Source organism: Colossoma macropomum, unplaced genomic scaffold (genome assembly GCF_904425465.1).
Source record: "Colossoma macropomum unplaced genomic scaffold, Colossoma_macropomum, whole genome shotgun sequence".
NCBI lineage: Eukaryota > Metazoa > Chordata > Actinopteri > Characiformes > Serrasalmidae > Colossoma > Colossoma macropomum.
The window spans coordinates 33512643-33529900 of record NW_023494791.1 but is presented as its reverse complement, the minus strand read 5'-3'; the positions used below and the strand labels follow the sequence as shown (position 1 = coordinate 33529900).

Here is a 17258-nt window from a genome sequence, read left to right as displayed (position 1 = left end):
GCCTGTTGTATGTGTTTCTTTAAACCCTTAAAATCTCAGGCTTATCACATACTAAGGCTTCTTATTCAGTAACTACAGGGACTTCAATGCAAACTGGTTGAACTATTCTTAGGTTATAGAAGTGTGTAATAAAACTTTGGGCCTGCCAGTGCCATCCATATTTTGGTAAATATTAGCTGAGAAGTTTGGTGTATAAAGTTTGCTTCTTAAGTTTCTGTACAGGAACTAAAAACTTATGAAACCTAATGGCTAGGTTAGTATCGTGCTAATTGCATAGCTAAATCATATGGAATTGTGAAGTAACCTCTAATAGACATGCTTTTGTGGCTTCTGACACTGTGTGACATATTGTTGGAAATAAAATGGGCAAAAGTATATAGCATAGCTAAAAACAGCAGCAACCATCTTGATGCCTGAAATTTGTCTTTACTTTCTTCTCGGTTGATTGACTGCATCTAGGGCAGAGAAAAAAAAATATATTTTTTTATTTTTTGCTGAACTGCAGTTTTCTCCAGTGCTGAAGTGACTTTCTGACTAGACATGGATGAGATAAATACTGGAAGAACTTATGTATGTTGATAAAGCTGCAAGGTGTTGTGGATAAGTATATGAGTAGGTGTATGTCCTTAAGCAGTGCCTACAGCTGAATACAGATGATAAACAGCTGGCCTATATAATGAGGTGGTCTATATTATTTCCATTCACAACTGCAGATATAAATTAGCTGGTCACCTTGTAATTTCCCATCCACTTATTTGAAACAGTATTTCTGCCAATGATCAATATCAAGCACATAGATATCAATTCAATTACAGCAGGCGATGTTTGTGAGGAGTCTGGGGAATCTGCTGAGTGACAGCTAGCTCCCTTTAGGGGCACACAGAGACCTCCAACACAGCCACCAGGAGACATCTTGCCTGTCAGGATATCTGAATCAATGTGTGTGTGTATGTGTGTGTGTGTGTTTATGAAGTGTGCAGAGTTTGACCCTGAGGCACATGTCACTCTTCCTCTGTGTTTTCACCTTAGAGAGTTGCAGATTCCCCATAAAAATAAATTATATTATGCAGAGGTGAAAATGGGCAAGTTTAACTAGGGCACATTCTGGTTTTTATTTGTTTGTTTGTTTGTTTTTTAAATAAAAATCTAATATACCTGTTCCTGGTGCATTTTTGCATTGAAATATACCTTAAAAATTTCCATTCATTTCAAGCAGTAAATGCTTTAATCTAGCACATTTCCTGCTACGTTCACGTTACCAGGCTAAAGTGGCACAAATCTGATTTTTTTGCCTTAATGTAACACAGTTAAATTTTTTTCATAGCTCTGAGGACAGATCTGATCCTTTCAAATCAAATCTGAGACACTTTCATATGTGGTCCTAGATCAGATACATATCTGATTCGTGGCCATGCAACCTTCATTACAGGTTTGTTCACACTGATGACAGATTATTATTTTACTGACTTGCTTATCTACACAAATGTAAACTGTCAAGTTATAAAGATTGCATTTGAGCAAAAAATCTGCACTTAGCAGTGAGACTTTTAATGTGAATTTAGCCAAACATAATAGGGCAATTCAAGAGCTGAAAGGGCTCAAGAGGTCCAAATACGATTTTTGCCTTAATGTGACACAATTCTGATGTTGTCAGAACAGTGTGGACGCACAAATCTGATCTTTTCAAATGCGATCTGATACACTTCTGTCATATGTGGTCTTAGATTGCACACATATCCAATCTGTGGCCATGCGACCTTAATGAGAACACTCAGATCAGAATTCATGTGTCACGGTGTGTGTGCTGTCTTTCAGTGTTAACTTTGCAGCGATAGCTAACCCGAAGTTAGTGCCAGTAAACAGTGTGAAAGCAATGCATCTGACCCTTTTTTGCCTTCATGTCACTCTAATAATGAACACCTAAGAGATGTTCAGAGCTAATTACTGTCAGAGCAAAGACTTGTTCTGCTGGTAAGCTTGTTTGTTGTTCACAATGCACATGGTTCATTCACATGACGTTAATGATTAGGATGTGCACATATGGGTCGTTTTAGGACGCAGGTTCATTCACATTAATGACAGATTTGAATCACATACCTTCAAGTTAGAAAGATCATATCTGAGCCTAGGGGTCTGAGAATGGCACAAATTCCAAATAATATCTGGTCAACAATGGTTCTGTGGTCAGAAATTGACCAATGATGAATTGGGTTGAGGGGGCTAATAAATTTGTGCAGCAACAAATGGAGTACAGTCTGTAATTGTTCTTCTATATAGTGGATCTGTAAGGTAGGTGGAGCTCAGTGAGTGGCCAGTGAGTGGAAGTTCAGAGTAAGATTTTCTTTTTGTTGCATATTTTAATCAGGAAGTCTCAGCATGACTTCTTCTTTTTGTTCTTTCAAAAGTTTTGTAATTTAGCTCCCTGAGACCTTGCACTTTGGAAAGAGGGAGGAAAAAAACAGGACATTGTCAATGTTTCAGAGACTTACACCTTTAAGTATGCATCAAGGTTATTCAGTAGTGCAGAAGCCTATTCAATAATAAAAGAGTCTATGTGAAATGAATGCCTTCATTAGAGCTTGTTAGGAAACTCTCTGGCTGTGCTGCTCATCCCTGAGATGATTCTTAAGCAACTTCATTTGGATTTTTTTAACAAGTAAGGGCACTGGATCCATTTAACCTGTCCAAACTCCTGAGCTAAATCACACTGCACTGATGATGTTTATGTGCCAGCGACGAGGCCAGGCGTCCACAAAGGAACGCTACTCAGCAATGTATGCATAGCCAAAAGGCAGTGAGCTTGGAAAACAAGGTTTTGCAATTACCCAGATGATGGGAAGGCTAGTCGCTGTTCGCGGCGAATATTATTTCTCATTCTGCCATAACAAGAACACCTTCACTCTCTCATAAATACACAAAGCCGTCCTCTAAAAACAGAGCCCTGCACTGCCCTGATTACTGAATGTGATTATGCTGCTTGCACAGCTGTGCTAACATGGACATGACAGCTTATGAAAAATGCACGTGCTGTACATAATGCACCACTCATTCACACTCTAGATAGCTTCAGTGGCCGCCAAAGATCCATACAGCTGCACAAAGTCCACTAACAGCCAGCGGTTAAAGGGAAAACCACGAGCGCCAAAAGTCCTCAGGCACATCCATGCGCTGAGGAATGCAAATGCTAAGAAATGCTGAATGCACTCAGAGATATACCCTATTATTTATGGAGATACATCTTATTATTTATAAGCTCTCAAACTGGAAATCTGCATTTCGCATTTTTTAAGGTCATGTGAACATCTAGCATGTAAAATGTAAGGAGGGCTGTTTAATTGCAGTTTTATCACAGGAAGTCTGAATAATTACACAGACTGAGCAGGCAAATGTTCCTTTAAATCTGCACAGCAATTATCTGCTAGGGGAAGCTAAGCAGACCATTTATGAAATGTGCATCAGGCATTATAAAAACATATTTAAGCAAACCTAAAGACAAAAAGGACATTCTTGATGTCCCTCAGATTAGATGGTGCAGTATTTGAGATTAGACTCATACCTGTCTTGTAGTGCTTGATGCAATATCTGAGATTAGACTCATACCTGTGTAGAACTTGGCGCAGAATATAAGGTTAGACTCATTCCTGTTTTGTAATGTTTGATGCAATATTTGAGATTAGACTTGGATTGTAGTGTTTAATTCCATGTCTGAGATTAGATTCAAATGCGTGGTGTGGTGCCTGGTGCAGTCTATGAGATTAGACTAAGTCCTGTTTTGTAGTGTTTGATACAGTACCTGAGATTAGACTCAAATCTGTGTTGTAGTGTTTGATACAGTATCTGAGATTAGACTCATACCTGTGTTGTAGTGCTTGATTCAGTATCTGAGATTAGACTCATACCTGTGTAGTACTTGGCGCATCATATAAGATTAGACTTCCTGTTTTGTAATGTCTGATGCAATATTTGAGATTAGATTCATACTTGAATTGTAGTGTTTAATTCAGTGTCTGAGATTAGATTCAAATACGTTGTGTGGTACTTGGTGCAGTTTATGAGATTAGATTCATACTTGAATTGTAGTGTTTGATACAGTACCTGAGATCAGACTCAAATCTGTGTTGTAGTGTTTGATGCAGTATCTGAGATTAGACTCATTCCTGTTTTATAGTGTTTGATACAGTACCTGAGATTAGACTCATACCTGTGTTCCAGTACTTGGTGCAGTATCTGAGATTAGGCTCATTCCTGTGTTGTAAAGTTTGTTGCAATATGTGAGATTAGACTCATACCTGTGTTGTAGTGCTTGGTGCAGTATCTGAGGTCAGACTCATCCTTCAGGATAAACTGTGGAAGGGTCAGTCCGTCGGCCACCTGCACAGGACCATTTTCTTGCCACTCAAAGATCAGATCGTTCATTGTGTAGCCAACTGCAGAGACAAGAGACAAAGTAGTAGTGTTACAGAACACATGTTTCTGTTGTATTGTCAGAGGATGTTTGTCGCAGGTACAATTTTACTGAAAACATGCCAGCAGCTTAGGTGCCAAAAGCCATTCTGGAAGAACACATCACTGAACATTTTTGTGTTTTCTCTGCTCAAGGACACCAGATTTAACCTGGATTAATTTTTAACCTTTAGAAGCCGAGAGTTACTACATTTGTTTTGCTATACTATTTAACTGATATTGCATAATTACACATTTAATTATATAGTGAGTTACATTTTATGTTATTCCACAAAAGAAAGCTGCATTCATAAGGACTATTAATCAAACTGAATTTGTTCCAGTTTGCTCGATTTGTTCCAATCAGCTATGAGTTACAACAAATAATTAGTATAAAATTACAATATGCTTTTCGTATCACCAGAGATGACTGCATCTAACTTACTTGTTTCATATAGACTTCAACAGAGGCATTATATAATCAACTCTGCTAGTAAAAAAAGAGGAGTAAGTGCATGCTTTGCCTCAGACCAAAGGTTTCCCATAATGCAGTAGTATAACCCAGAAGACATGACAGTGCACACTTTCTGTGAGCATTTGGAGACTACTCCAATAAGTCATCAGCCGAAAAAAACACATGACTCAATGCAGAGGCTTTATGAGTCAGTAGTTGTATTTCAGCTTTTCTGCCTGCTTTCTGCTCATTTCTAAGACAGGACCTTTTCATATTGCTCCAAAATTGACCGCATGGATCGTGTATAGTTGTCGTTTTAGGAAAACGACTAAATGTACCTAATGTTAAATTGTCTTAGCTGTTACTCTCTTTCACTGCCTTATTCTCCTAAAACTTTGTAAGAATCACATCCTCACATTGTCTGAGCTTTGTAATAGGCACACCACAAGCCTTCGCCAACCGCCATTCATAGTAAAACAGTGCAAGGCCCACAAATGAAGACAAATTATCTCTCAAAGCATTAAAACTGTGCCAGTGAAAATATCCCCAGGGCTAACTGCAGTGGAAAAGAGATGGTGTGTAAAAAATGTTTAAATAAATTATAGCAGATGTAATTAGTAGGAATCTTGGCTTTCTTTATTTAGCTTTCTGCCCACTGATGTGGGGGTTGAGGCTAAGGTTGGCTGGGCAGGCAGAGAGGTGGACATCGCCTTCACTTCAGCCACTTACTCAAATAGGAATTTTCATCCATCTCCTCAAGATTACAAGAATATGGATAAACCATAATTTGTTTCACCATTCACATGTTGGAATGTGATTCAAAAGTAGGTTGAAAACCTACATGTCTTCCCAATTTAATCCTCTGGGGTCCACAAAGTCATCTGTGCATCAATATTGATGTTTCTATATGTGTTTCTCTATCTTTGCGGTAATACAGTGCAGCAATACAATTGAAACATTTCCTGAACCTATACAGTCGCCCTTTCCATTCCATCTTATCACAAGATTGTCCGTGACTGACCAATGGATACTCAGGAAATCATTAAGGATTTACACATTACATCAGAAAACCTTCATTCTTCGTTCAGTCGACATTGGAGATACATGTGAAATGACATGCAAAGAGTTTACAGCTGCTGAAGTTGCTGCAGTGGTTTTGTAAAGTAGCAACAAAGATAGCGGAGAATTTCGATATGAAACATAGGGGTATCATGCTTTTAAGAAAAATTTAAGACATGCAAAAATCAAGAAAATGCCCTTAGACCCCAGAGTGTTAATGGAATAGACCAAATCAGAATGTTTGTAAACATAAACATCTGAGTGGATAACCTGCATCTCATACAGCAGGGTATCCTGCTTGGCTGGCTAACTTTAAAGCTACACTATGTAAGTACGGGGGATTTGGTATACAAAAACTCCCAACCCAGAGCCTCTGACTTTTTAATGATTATGTCAGGCCTTACCGGGTGACTCACTGCATGAAAACAATATTTTAGTGTGTTTTTTAATCTTCTGATTCAGAGTTGCTACTTCTTTAAATCTTACAAAGTATAGCCTTAAACTTAGTTCATTCGAACCATGGATTCCTGCCTCATGATGCTGGATCTCTTTTTATCAGGCTATATCATCATCACAACATTCACACTTAATCTGCCCAGAATATTGGATGATAAGCAGCTCTTGCACCAATCAAGGCCGAGTTTCTGATCAGTTTTTTTTGGCCAGTTTTTTCTTTTCTTTTTTTTTTGGTCAATTTTAAAATGTCAATCATGTGAAAAATATCACCTTTCAGTGGAGGAAACAAATCACCCTACACTGATATCAATAATATAAAGAAATAAGCACTAACATAGTGGCAGGGATGACAGCTTTGCTTATTGCCATCAAATGCTACATATTTACTTAGCATGATTTCTTTATCCTGTTTAGAAAAATAAGGTGCTAATGTTATGTTTCACTTGACTGGCTGACAGAACAAACATGGGCACTCATAGTGTTGTGTGTCTGACCAAAAATGGTCAGAATTCATTTTACACGACCATTTTCTAACCTCTCTTTGTCCCTTAGAATTAAACAGGCTGTTTTGGCTGCTGTGTATTTGATACTGACACATGTAAATGTGTTCTGTTCTGATTAGCGTCCATGTGCTGTGCCTCCTTCAAAAAGTTATTCAAAAGAAGCACAGCACATCTCTGACTTTGAACCAATATGGTACAATGGTCCATTTATAGACTGTGGTCTTTGGTGGTGATTAGCTGGATTTTTGTGTCTAAGATTGTCAAGATGGACATCGAGCTGGACTAGACAAGACATACTCTTTGCTGTTTGAGCTGGTCATGTTGGTAAACCAGCTAAGCCATCAAACTCAAACAAAAACGTATTCTATGCTGGTCAACCAATGCGGTCAAGCTGTATTGTTTTGCAGGATCATTTATAAAAATTGACAAAATTCAGGCGGCTGCTAATGTTTTTAGCTATGCTATCTACTTTAATACATTTTAATAGGTAACAGCTTGTAATAAAGGAAGGATGTTCTAATTTTAGCAAGGCTGTTTGAGATTACTTAACAACTCAACATGGTTTATAGCAAGTGTGTTGCTACCTGGTGGGGTATAAGCCTCCATTACTAGCTACATCAGCTCTGAAGCTCCAGTACAAAACTAAAGAAGCAAACATCAGACACCAAACTACATCCAAGATAAGAGAGGATGTGTGATCTTTTACTAAGCTCTTAATTTAACTTCAAAAGTGACATCTTAACAATTCATTTACTACTACATTTGTTTGAGTGAGAATCTAAACAAGACAAAAATAGCTGTTCAGTTTTATTATGTAATGTATACTGTCCCCATCCTGTGGATGCACTTCAGCGAGGATTAGCAGCAAAGGTTTGGTGCTTTTGCTTTACATTCCTATCAGGCAACCATACCAGCATTTCCTGGGGCTGCGAATGAGGATGTGGTGAAATATGCAGAGATAGAGACAGATTTCCACTGACAGGGGGGCTTCTGCTAAAAGCAGGAACCACTACATATAGCCATGGTCCTGAGAGAAACTGTATGAATTATTGCCACATGGTGCTGTGGGCCCTGTGTAGGAACAAGTGCCTGGCATGGCTTACTGGACACTTCGGCCACAGCGTTCACTAATGTTTAAGCAGAGAGAGAGCACTTACGCTGCAGAGTGGCCGAGTGACGCTCCAGCCTAAAATCTACAGGGATTTAAATAAGACAGTGCAGTTAACTATTCACCCCAAGGCCCTGCAGTTACTGCTCTCTAGAATGGGGCACGCAGTGCCGTCACTTTGAGTTCATTTTCAAGTCAAAGTTAATTATGTGGCTACATGTTCGGCTATGAGTTTATTTGGAAGCTGTTTTAAGACTCAAATACTCCATTAGGATTAAAGTGAACATGGAATATTATTAAGTTACAGTATATGCAGTGGTGTAAGTAATCCAAGAAGCAATTTCTTCTCCTGAATATAAAGCTAAAATGTAAATAATGAAAGGAAGTAGAAAACATGTTCATTCAGACACATTATGTATGATCTACAAAAACAATGAAGGTTGTAACTTCTAAGAGGTTTAGTACAACCCTTGGAGGGCAACACTGAGTAAAGTTGATTTACTTGTGCTTGAGTTTTTCTTCAGCTGGAAGTTCTTCACTATTGTAGAAAACTTCGTATTATTGAGAAATCATCAGTTATGAGGACACAATGTTTAAAATACTTCACTCCTCCAAGTGAGGATAATGTAACATGACCACAGGGGTGGTGCCACATCGCCAAATATGGTGGGGCAAAATATATTTGTTTTAAAAATGAAAAAATAAATAAAAAATTAAATAAAATTGGCTGAAAAGTATGGTAATGACTGACAAAACATAACTGATAACTTGGCCACTGACTGACTAACTAAAACTAACTTAGATTGCTTTTGTCATGGCCAAAAATATGGCAGTCTATAGAAATCTGTTGTCACTAAGTTATATTTTGCAGAGAAGCCAAAAATGTACCAACAATTTTGTCAAAAAAAGCATTTTACAGCATTTTGATTGTGTATTTTCTGTAGTTCTTACTTGGTTAAAGCCCAATTTTAATATTTATTTTATACTTTTTTAAAACTTAGACAAAGCAATGCAAAGCTTTTGTTACACTTCAATCAAAATGAGAAATAAGCCAGCAATCAACAGGAGTGTTTGGGAAGGTTGTAAATGCAGTTCCTAGGACTGACTGGGATTTGCCCCTGGGCAAGGCATTTAATCTCCCTCTGCCCCTACCTTTGTGTGTGTGTGTGTGTCCCTCCACTTGACATGCCTCATACCAAAACGTTCATGAACAATGCAAATACAGCAAGATAAGTCAGCAACTGACAGAGCAGTGCCTGTGAATAAAGAAGGTTATCTGCCAGAGGTTAACCAACTGGTGTACTTGTGCTTATAGTGGTCTTAATTTGTGCTTATAGTGAGTGGTCTATGAGGGTAGGGGGAGTGATTTTTTTTTCTTAATTAAGTGGCCTTAAATCCATCTAAAAATGGTGGGGCATCACCCCAGTAGTCTGAAAAGTGGTGGGTTGAATGCTTGTTCACCCCTTTTGTTCCAGAATGAAAACTGTAACGTTGTGTTGTTTGCAATTTCTAGAAATATCACTTTTCAGAGACTCCAGTAACTAGCTGAGTAGCTAATGCAAATTTTATTTGCATGTATGCAAGCCCTGTTCTACCCCCACCTCCCCCCCAGCGCCACCAATAAGAAAATAACCATTACATCCAGACATTTATCACTGCAAAAGCGCCACACTGATAGCTTCTACAATGTGGAGTGAATGTGCAGCATCAGACATGAGCTACTGATGCATTAACATTCTCCAACAGAGCAATGAGGTTAAAAGATGAAGGCTAGCAACATGGAAGTTAAAGACAGTATGAGATCTCCTGTTGGTTGTGAGTGGATTAGCCAGATGAATCAGGCACAAGAAAACAAGAAGCCCACAGTAGCTTAATTTAACCCCACACAGGTAGGTGAACCCTAATGGCTTTGAAACCTCTCATCAAGTCTGCAGGTGACCTCATCACAGCTAGAGGCTGCAGAAAAGCGATGACACATGAGGGGGAAAAAAAACAAAAAAAAAGAAAAACAAGTGTTAGACGATGAGTCTGCAGTGTTATGCAATAAGCTTGCCCTGAAGATGGAGAGAGAGAGAGAGAGAGAGAGAGAGAGAGAGAGAATCAAATGCTGTTACTCACAGCTCTCCAGCTGCATAATACATGTCTGAACATCCATGGGGAAGTTCTTCAGATCCATTGGACATGAAAGCGTCAGGGTCAATCTGTAAACAGCGGAAATAAGAATACTGAATACAAAAAATGCTAATACAATATATCAACCATATCAACCATACATATCCATATTTTTGATATTTTCAACGCTGAACAGCTTGATTTATTCATTTTCCTTGCATACATTATGCTATCTTCCGGTTCACCACATGCAGACATGCTGTATCAGTGTCAGTCCACACTGTGAATAGAAATTTATTTAAATCCAATGTGCGTCCTGTGAATTCGTCACAGTGGGTATAAAGTGCTGCTGTAAAGCCTTGTTTGCATCAAAGCGAGGCGCTGGGAGTGAGCTGCTCAGAGCTACTTTGAGCTGTGCATTTCCTGAGCAAGGGCCAGTAATGTAGAGTCTGACAGCTGCAGATCGGCCATGTCTTAATTATGCTCTCTCTCTCTCTCTCTGTCTGTCTCCTCTCTTTCCCCTACCCCATCCTCCGCGGTCCACCATGCGTACTCCATTCGAAGTGAATCCTCCATCATCTTCAATCTGCACAGCTCTCTATCATCCTTTTTCATAGGCCTGTGTATAATCTTAACATCTGCATATTAGCTCCATTAACTCTCCCCACCCTGACCACCACCTCACGCACACCATCACACTCTCCTTCTCTGAGATCTGTATACACTGGGGATGTAAGTATGGATACTGACTGATGGTCTTAGCAGGACCGGATCATCCCATGGGTTTTATAGGTGCATGCCCAGAAGCCCGACCCACTAGGGGGCCCTGAAGAACAATTATGACCAAATCTAAACAGCTGTTTTGATTCATGGTAGGAACTTTACTAGCGGCACAGTGAAAAAACTACATTATTTTCAACTTTACAGCCAATCATACTCCTGATGCACTCCATGCCTTTCCTTCACTTAATTTTCTCCTCCAATCACTGCATAAGCAGGCATTACATTGGCCACCACTACATCAGTCAAGCTTTCAGGTTTTTAGCGGTGAGCTAGCTTCCTCTAGATTTTCAAAAGATGGGGGGATCTGTAAAACCGGGACATGATAAAAGTAGAAGACAGCATTTCAAAGCCAGATATAAAATGTTAGTCAGTCATCAGAGGTAAGATATAAATGAAAAAAAAGGCAGTATGGTTTATCTTATGCTTAACGGTTGAGTTTTTAAGCTTGATGCTTTTTTTGTCTTTATTATGTACATTTTAGCTGTCCAATTTTAATTTGTTATCTAAGTGCTGTGCTAATGATGAGCAGATGTACACACTTGTTATCATGTAAGTAAAATTGTTATTGTTTTTTCACTATTAGGAAAAATATGCAGTTATGGTAATGACATGCCCAACACAGCAGTTAGCATGCTGCCATCGTAGTGAGATATAGCCCCAAGGGCCAAGATCTTGATGATCTGGACCTGGGTCTCAGTATTGTACTAGACACCAAAACTGTGCCGATAACATGATGGAAAGATCATTTTCCCACTTTGGAATACGACAAAGCAGAAATTAGCATAGTATGGAAAACACTACAGCAGTTTTAGCTTAACGAACAAGAATGTAAGGTGGCTCATTTTTATGTCCTCATCAAGGATATTTAGCTAATTTTTCCATGAAAGTTTGTTTTGTGAAGCAGTTTTCATTTTCCCAGAATAGAAACCTTGACAAGGTCTACAAGAACGCCTTCAAGAATTCCCTTTTGAGGCGAGGATCTCAAGACAAGTTCCCCAAAGAGGTCAGCTTACAGTAGCTGTTCCTAGAATACAGTCAGTGTTGTGCAGGTTGAGAGTGACAGTTGAAAGGTACCTCACTGTCTTTATTTTACATTTGTACATTGCCTCTGTCTAATGTTAATATTGTTTTGTACTGTGTCCAGTGTTATAAATGGCCAGGTTGTAATCAGTGTTTCTATGTAAGCTAACCAACATAATAATGTGTGATAACATTAACTGTTTGGTAACAATGCCAGTTTTAATTTTATTTATAGATAATTTGACTTTTTCTCTCGTGTTGACAGCTTTTAATCTTCTTTAAATCTGCACTGCCCTTCCATCCAGCGCTGAAACAACAGTTGTCAGTTGTCTACTTTTAATATAGACCAGTGCTCCTGGAAACCCTCCTACAGGCTTCAGCTCCAACCCTGATAGACAGCACCTGATCCATCTAATTACTGCCTTCAGAAGTCCTTGAATAGCTGGAAGGAGGTGCATTATATTTGAGCTAGAGGTGAAACCAGCAGGATCTCCAGGAGCACAGTTGGAGACCACTGATGTAGATCTTGTCAAGCTTGCTCCTGTCTGGAAATGATAACTGTTCCACAAAACAAACAACATTTTGTCTGGAAAAAATAGGTAAATACCTTTATGAGGATGTAAAAATGTGACTCCTCTACATTTCCGTTTGTTAATGCTGTAATATTTCTCGTACTATGACAATGTCCGCTGTATTGAATAGGGAAGTGTGAAAAGGATCCATTGTTGCATAGTAATTCTACTTCACAGTTTTGCATCAATACAGTCTATATAGTTGATATTTATTTCCTACATGTTTATTATGTTAATCAATGTGACTGAAATGCCTAACATTTACAGATGGCAGAAGCTACAAAAGGCCAGTAAATGTCATTAGGCTTCTTATACAGCTGCTATATCTCTCTTGCTGTTTGCCTCACATTTACCATTGTGGACATATGCACAGCAGAGATATGAACATTAATCACCGTGATCAGTTTGCAATGTAATGATCCATTGTTATCAGTGGGGAATCCTTCGTGCCTTCATTGGAAGGCCTAATGAATGCACTGGGGGTTCTGAGAACTAAACAACACGTCTCTAATGTTCAGTTCATTTTTATCTTGTGTTTCAACTGCAAGTATTGTAGTAACACTCAAGTCATTGTTAAGTTTTGGCTGGAAACAAAACAGTTAAAATCATGAAAAACCATGGAAATCCGAGTCAGAATTTTTTCTTTTTGTTGTCTAGGCAGACACAGCCAAGATTCACCTTATAGAGTAAAGGACGTTGCCATTCTTGAATATTCTCAGTAGCTTGTTGTCTGTGGTGACTTCATGGAAGTGCGCCCCCTTCTCGTTTGCGAAGAACAGATCAGGCTTCCAGATGGAATCCAACATAGAAGGGTCGAGGTCTAGGGAATCATCCGGATATTCGCTGTAGGCTAACCGTGGGTCATTCCACTGCTGCCGGAGGAAGATGTTGACTCTGTAATCCTGTGAGGAAGAGCAGAGCTTAATGTCAGTCAAAAAAAAAGAACCACCGAACACACAACGGAGGAGAGAGCAGTTCCTCGGCACCTTCTAAATTAGGCTTAAATGGCTGATTTATGGACCTACCTACAGGCATTACTGAGCTCAGTGCTATCATGCTGGAGATTTATAGCAATATAGTCCAGGTTTTACATTTGAACTGACATATTTCTTTGTTTAGGGCAAACATTACCAAATCCTGAATCCGATTCTCTCTGATTAAAATATAAGTCAAGGTTCTTTGTTGCCAAGTATTATACAGTCAAATGATAAGTCAAGGATCTTTAAACATACACTTCTAAAAAATATAGTTTCTCAAGGGTTCTTTAGTAAAGGCAGCTGTTCTATTTAGAACCATAAGTTGTATTTAGAACCATTTCAAGCTTAAATAGTTCTTTGCATGGTGAAATAGTTCTCCAGATTGGCAGAAAAAGTGTTGTATATGGTTCTATATAGAATCTTTTTGAAAATGGTTTTAGATAGCACAAAAAAATGTCAAGCTTGTAACAACAAAATAACTGTCTTTGGTGCTGCACAGAACAATTCTAACTATTTAAGCATGCAAATGGTTCCGTAAGTATTTATGGTTCTTAGAACCATTATCTTTACCAAAGAACTCCTGCAGAGCCATCTTTTTAAGGGTGTATATAACACATTCTCCATCAGTCTGAAGAATGATGTCATTGCCATTTAAGCATGAAATGGTTCTATATATAACTCATGGATCTAAACAGAACCAGAGGTTACTGCAGGTCACAATTGTTTATCTTGCTAATAATGATGAGTGATTTAAGGTCATTGAGAGTCTGAGACATATTACACAAACCGGTATTGCATTAGTTTCCAATCCAATCCATGATTTAAGAAAAATCCACTCATTTTACTATCTACTCTAATTAATCCTGGCTTAGCATACATAATCTGACCAGAAAATATGGTAAAACATGTAACAAAGCTGTTTTCAAAATCTAAAATGTAAAGGACCTACAGAGACAAGGTTGCACTACACAACACATGAAGCACTGTCAGATCATATTATATGCATTACGGATATATGCTTGCATGTTGCGGCCCAGCGGTCAGAAAACTTGGCTGTGATTCAGGAGGTCATGAGGTTGAGACCAGCTTTTGGCTACTGCCATCATGCTCTTGAGCGAGGCACTTAACCCCTCCTTGCTCAACATGGACTGACCCTGCAGTTGGTAAATGTAAGTATCTTGAGGGGGAAAATGTCTGCTAAATGTAGATGTTGTTTGTGTAGAGTAGAGACATGTAATGTTCTACTTGGAAATGCTTTGAGAATATTTGACTCTGTGTCAGATTATATCACATTCATTATTATATACATAATGTTTGCCTTTATTAACTCTCTTTTTACATTATAGCTGTAGCCTACATGATGCAAATCTAAATGATGTAAAAGTCAAAAGAAGAACAAAATATTAAACATTGTAAAGCTTGTATATAAATCAAAATTGTTCATTATAAGGTTATAATGAAAATTTAACAATTAACTGCATGACAATTTTGACATAATAAGACACTAATGATAAAGAGCAGTGAGGCACCTTCAGGGAAGGCCTAATGATTTTTAGGAACTAAAAACATCTGTAATTTTAAGTATTTTTTAATAAATGGAATAATGCTTGTTATAATTAAACTACATTTTATTGCTAAGCTGTGGTTGGAAACATAAGGGCTAAATACCCAAGAGACTGTCCAATCAGAATTTTTTTTCTCCATGGTTTCTTGGGTGGATAAGACAGACTATCTTTCAGATTTGGTTAAGCTAAGCCTTCAGGAGCTGAACAAAAGGCATTAGAGCAACTACCAACATTATTAATCAGTAATTTACTGTGAAATTGACAGTGGAATCAACCAATCATGTTTTGATTTCCAATTAATGAGATCATAAAATACCACTTTAGTTCTTCTTGAAGTCCTAGACATGTCACTCACTGTGAATATGAGCATATGTCTGAGACTAACCAGGTTTCAACCAGAACAAATGGAAAACAGCAGTGACAGCTCTATGCAAAGGCTCCTTGCTGAGTCACTGAGTGTGTTTACATGCACTTAATAATCTGATCATAATCGGATTTCTGCAGTTATCTGATTATTCAAATGGTCATGTAAACAGCATACTCTGATTTCTTAGATTGGAGTAAGGTCTAGAAATCCTATTAAGAAATCTAATAAAGAGAGCTGGATTTTAGCTCAGTAATCATATTTCTTGGCGCATGTAAACTCTTACTTGGATTTCTTTTGGATTTCTCAGTCTGCGCATGTGTGAATACAGACTAAAAACTGAAATAAGCAATCAGCTTTGTCGCAAGATGTAAGAAAAACACTTTTGGAGCGATGCTGAAACCAACTACATGCTTGACAAAATAAAGGATTTGACTTTTCTTCGTCTTAAAGATGATGTTTGTTCATATTTTCAGGAAAAGTAGCACGACGCTTTAAAAAAACAGCCACGGCATAACGTTTAAATTTTACATTACGTTTACGTCATGTCTTCTTCTGTGAGTTTATTGGCTGGTTGACTCATGTAGACCCATTATCTGATTACTCAAGTGCGTGTTAACAGGTTAATTGGATTACTGACAAAATCTGATTTTCTGCAGTTATTGAATTATTAAATGCATGTAAACGCACTCAGTGTAAAACTGAACCATGCAAAGTAAAATGTGCGGAATGTATTTTACAAGCTTTAAATGGCTAAAAAATGTTCTTGGGCACCAGCGTTAGCTTAGTACTAACATACTATTAGAAAACTCACAGGGCTGCTAGCAGAAATTAACATGATCATAGTCGAGTTTTGACCTTTATGGCCTGAACTGATGGCCTAGCTCTAATAGTCATGGTTCACCACCAATAAAAAGAGATCTTGGCTGTGGCTGTATTTAAATTTTAGGGCAATATTGTGTACGTCGATAATTGTTCTCTTATTGGCCAATTGAAAAATGGAATTCTAGGGCACTGAAGCAAACTAGAGTGTTCATTAGGAATTCTGTTTAGCATACAAACTGCATTAACACCAAGGGCATCACTAGGCCTGTTTTAGGCCCCCCCCCAAATATAATTTGGCTCTCCCAAATTAATATACATCATTAGTTTAAATCATCAACAGTATTTTGCATTTATTCTTCATTATTCAACTGTGCTGTTATGTCTCCAAATTCTCAATATACTGTTGTAGGAGGTGCAAACTGGGGTTGGTGCTACTGCTGCTCTGATCCACCACTGCCTTGGCAGTGCTACCAGAGACTTTCTAATATAACAACAGGTCATGGAAATCCTCTGCTGTTTAGCAATAAGGACAAGTGTAACGTTGGCCAATCATATGTCAGTCATATCAGAACCTGATGAAAGGGATCAGGTGCTACTCACGGTGTGAAGTAATGTCAGTCAGTGATCACTGTGTTGTGACAGGATTTTCGCTAAAAGCATACAAAAATAAAGACTAGGCCTTATTCTAAATATAAAATATACAGTCTGAATCAGTACATAGCTACAGATTGAATAGAACAGAATAGAACAGACAGAGATAGGTCATAAAGCAAGAACATTAGCTGGAAACTCAACTATTTTAAGAAACTGAAGAAACTTCACAGATTCACAGAAGAGTTTATTTCCCTAATGTATCCTCATTTGTGAGACAAAATAAAAAATAATAATAATAATAGTAATTACAAAAATATAATTTTTGTGCTGCCAGATGTCTCCATGACCATTTCACCTAGATATGACCATGTCACTAGGCCAGTGTTTCTCAAACACAAGAAATGTGCAGGACAACAGGTGAGA

General features: G+C 38.2%; 1 protein-coding gene across 1 annotated transcript in view; it reads right to left on the bottom strand.

The window, feature by feature from the left end:
* glra3 (glycine receptor, alpha 3) overlaps positions 1 to 17258 on the bottom strand; it is a gene marked incomplete at its 5' end in the record, with an annotated part of 63376 nt that overhangs the window by 22872 nt on the left and 23246 nt on the right. Inside the window, 3 exons of the mRNA XM_036573498.1 lie at positions 4290 to 4427; positions 10142 to 10224; positions 13189 to 13412. Coding sequence (XP_036429391.1) covers positions 4290 to 4427; positions 10142 to 10224; positions 13189 to 13412 — 445 coding nt within the window. The remainder of the gene's footprint in view (positions 1 to 4289; positions 4428 to 10141; positions 10225 to 13188; positions 13413 to 17258) is intronic.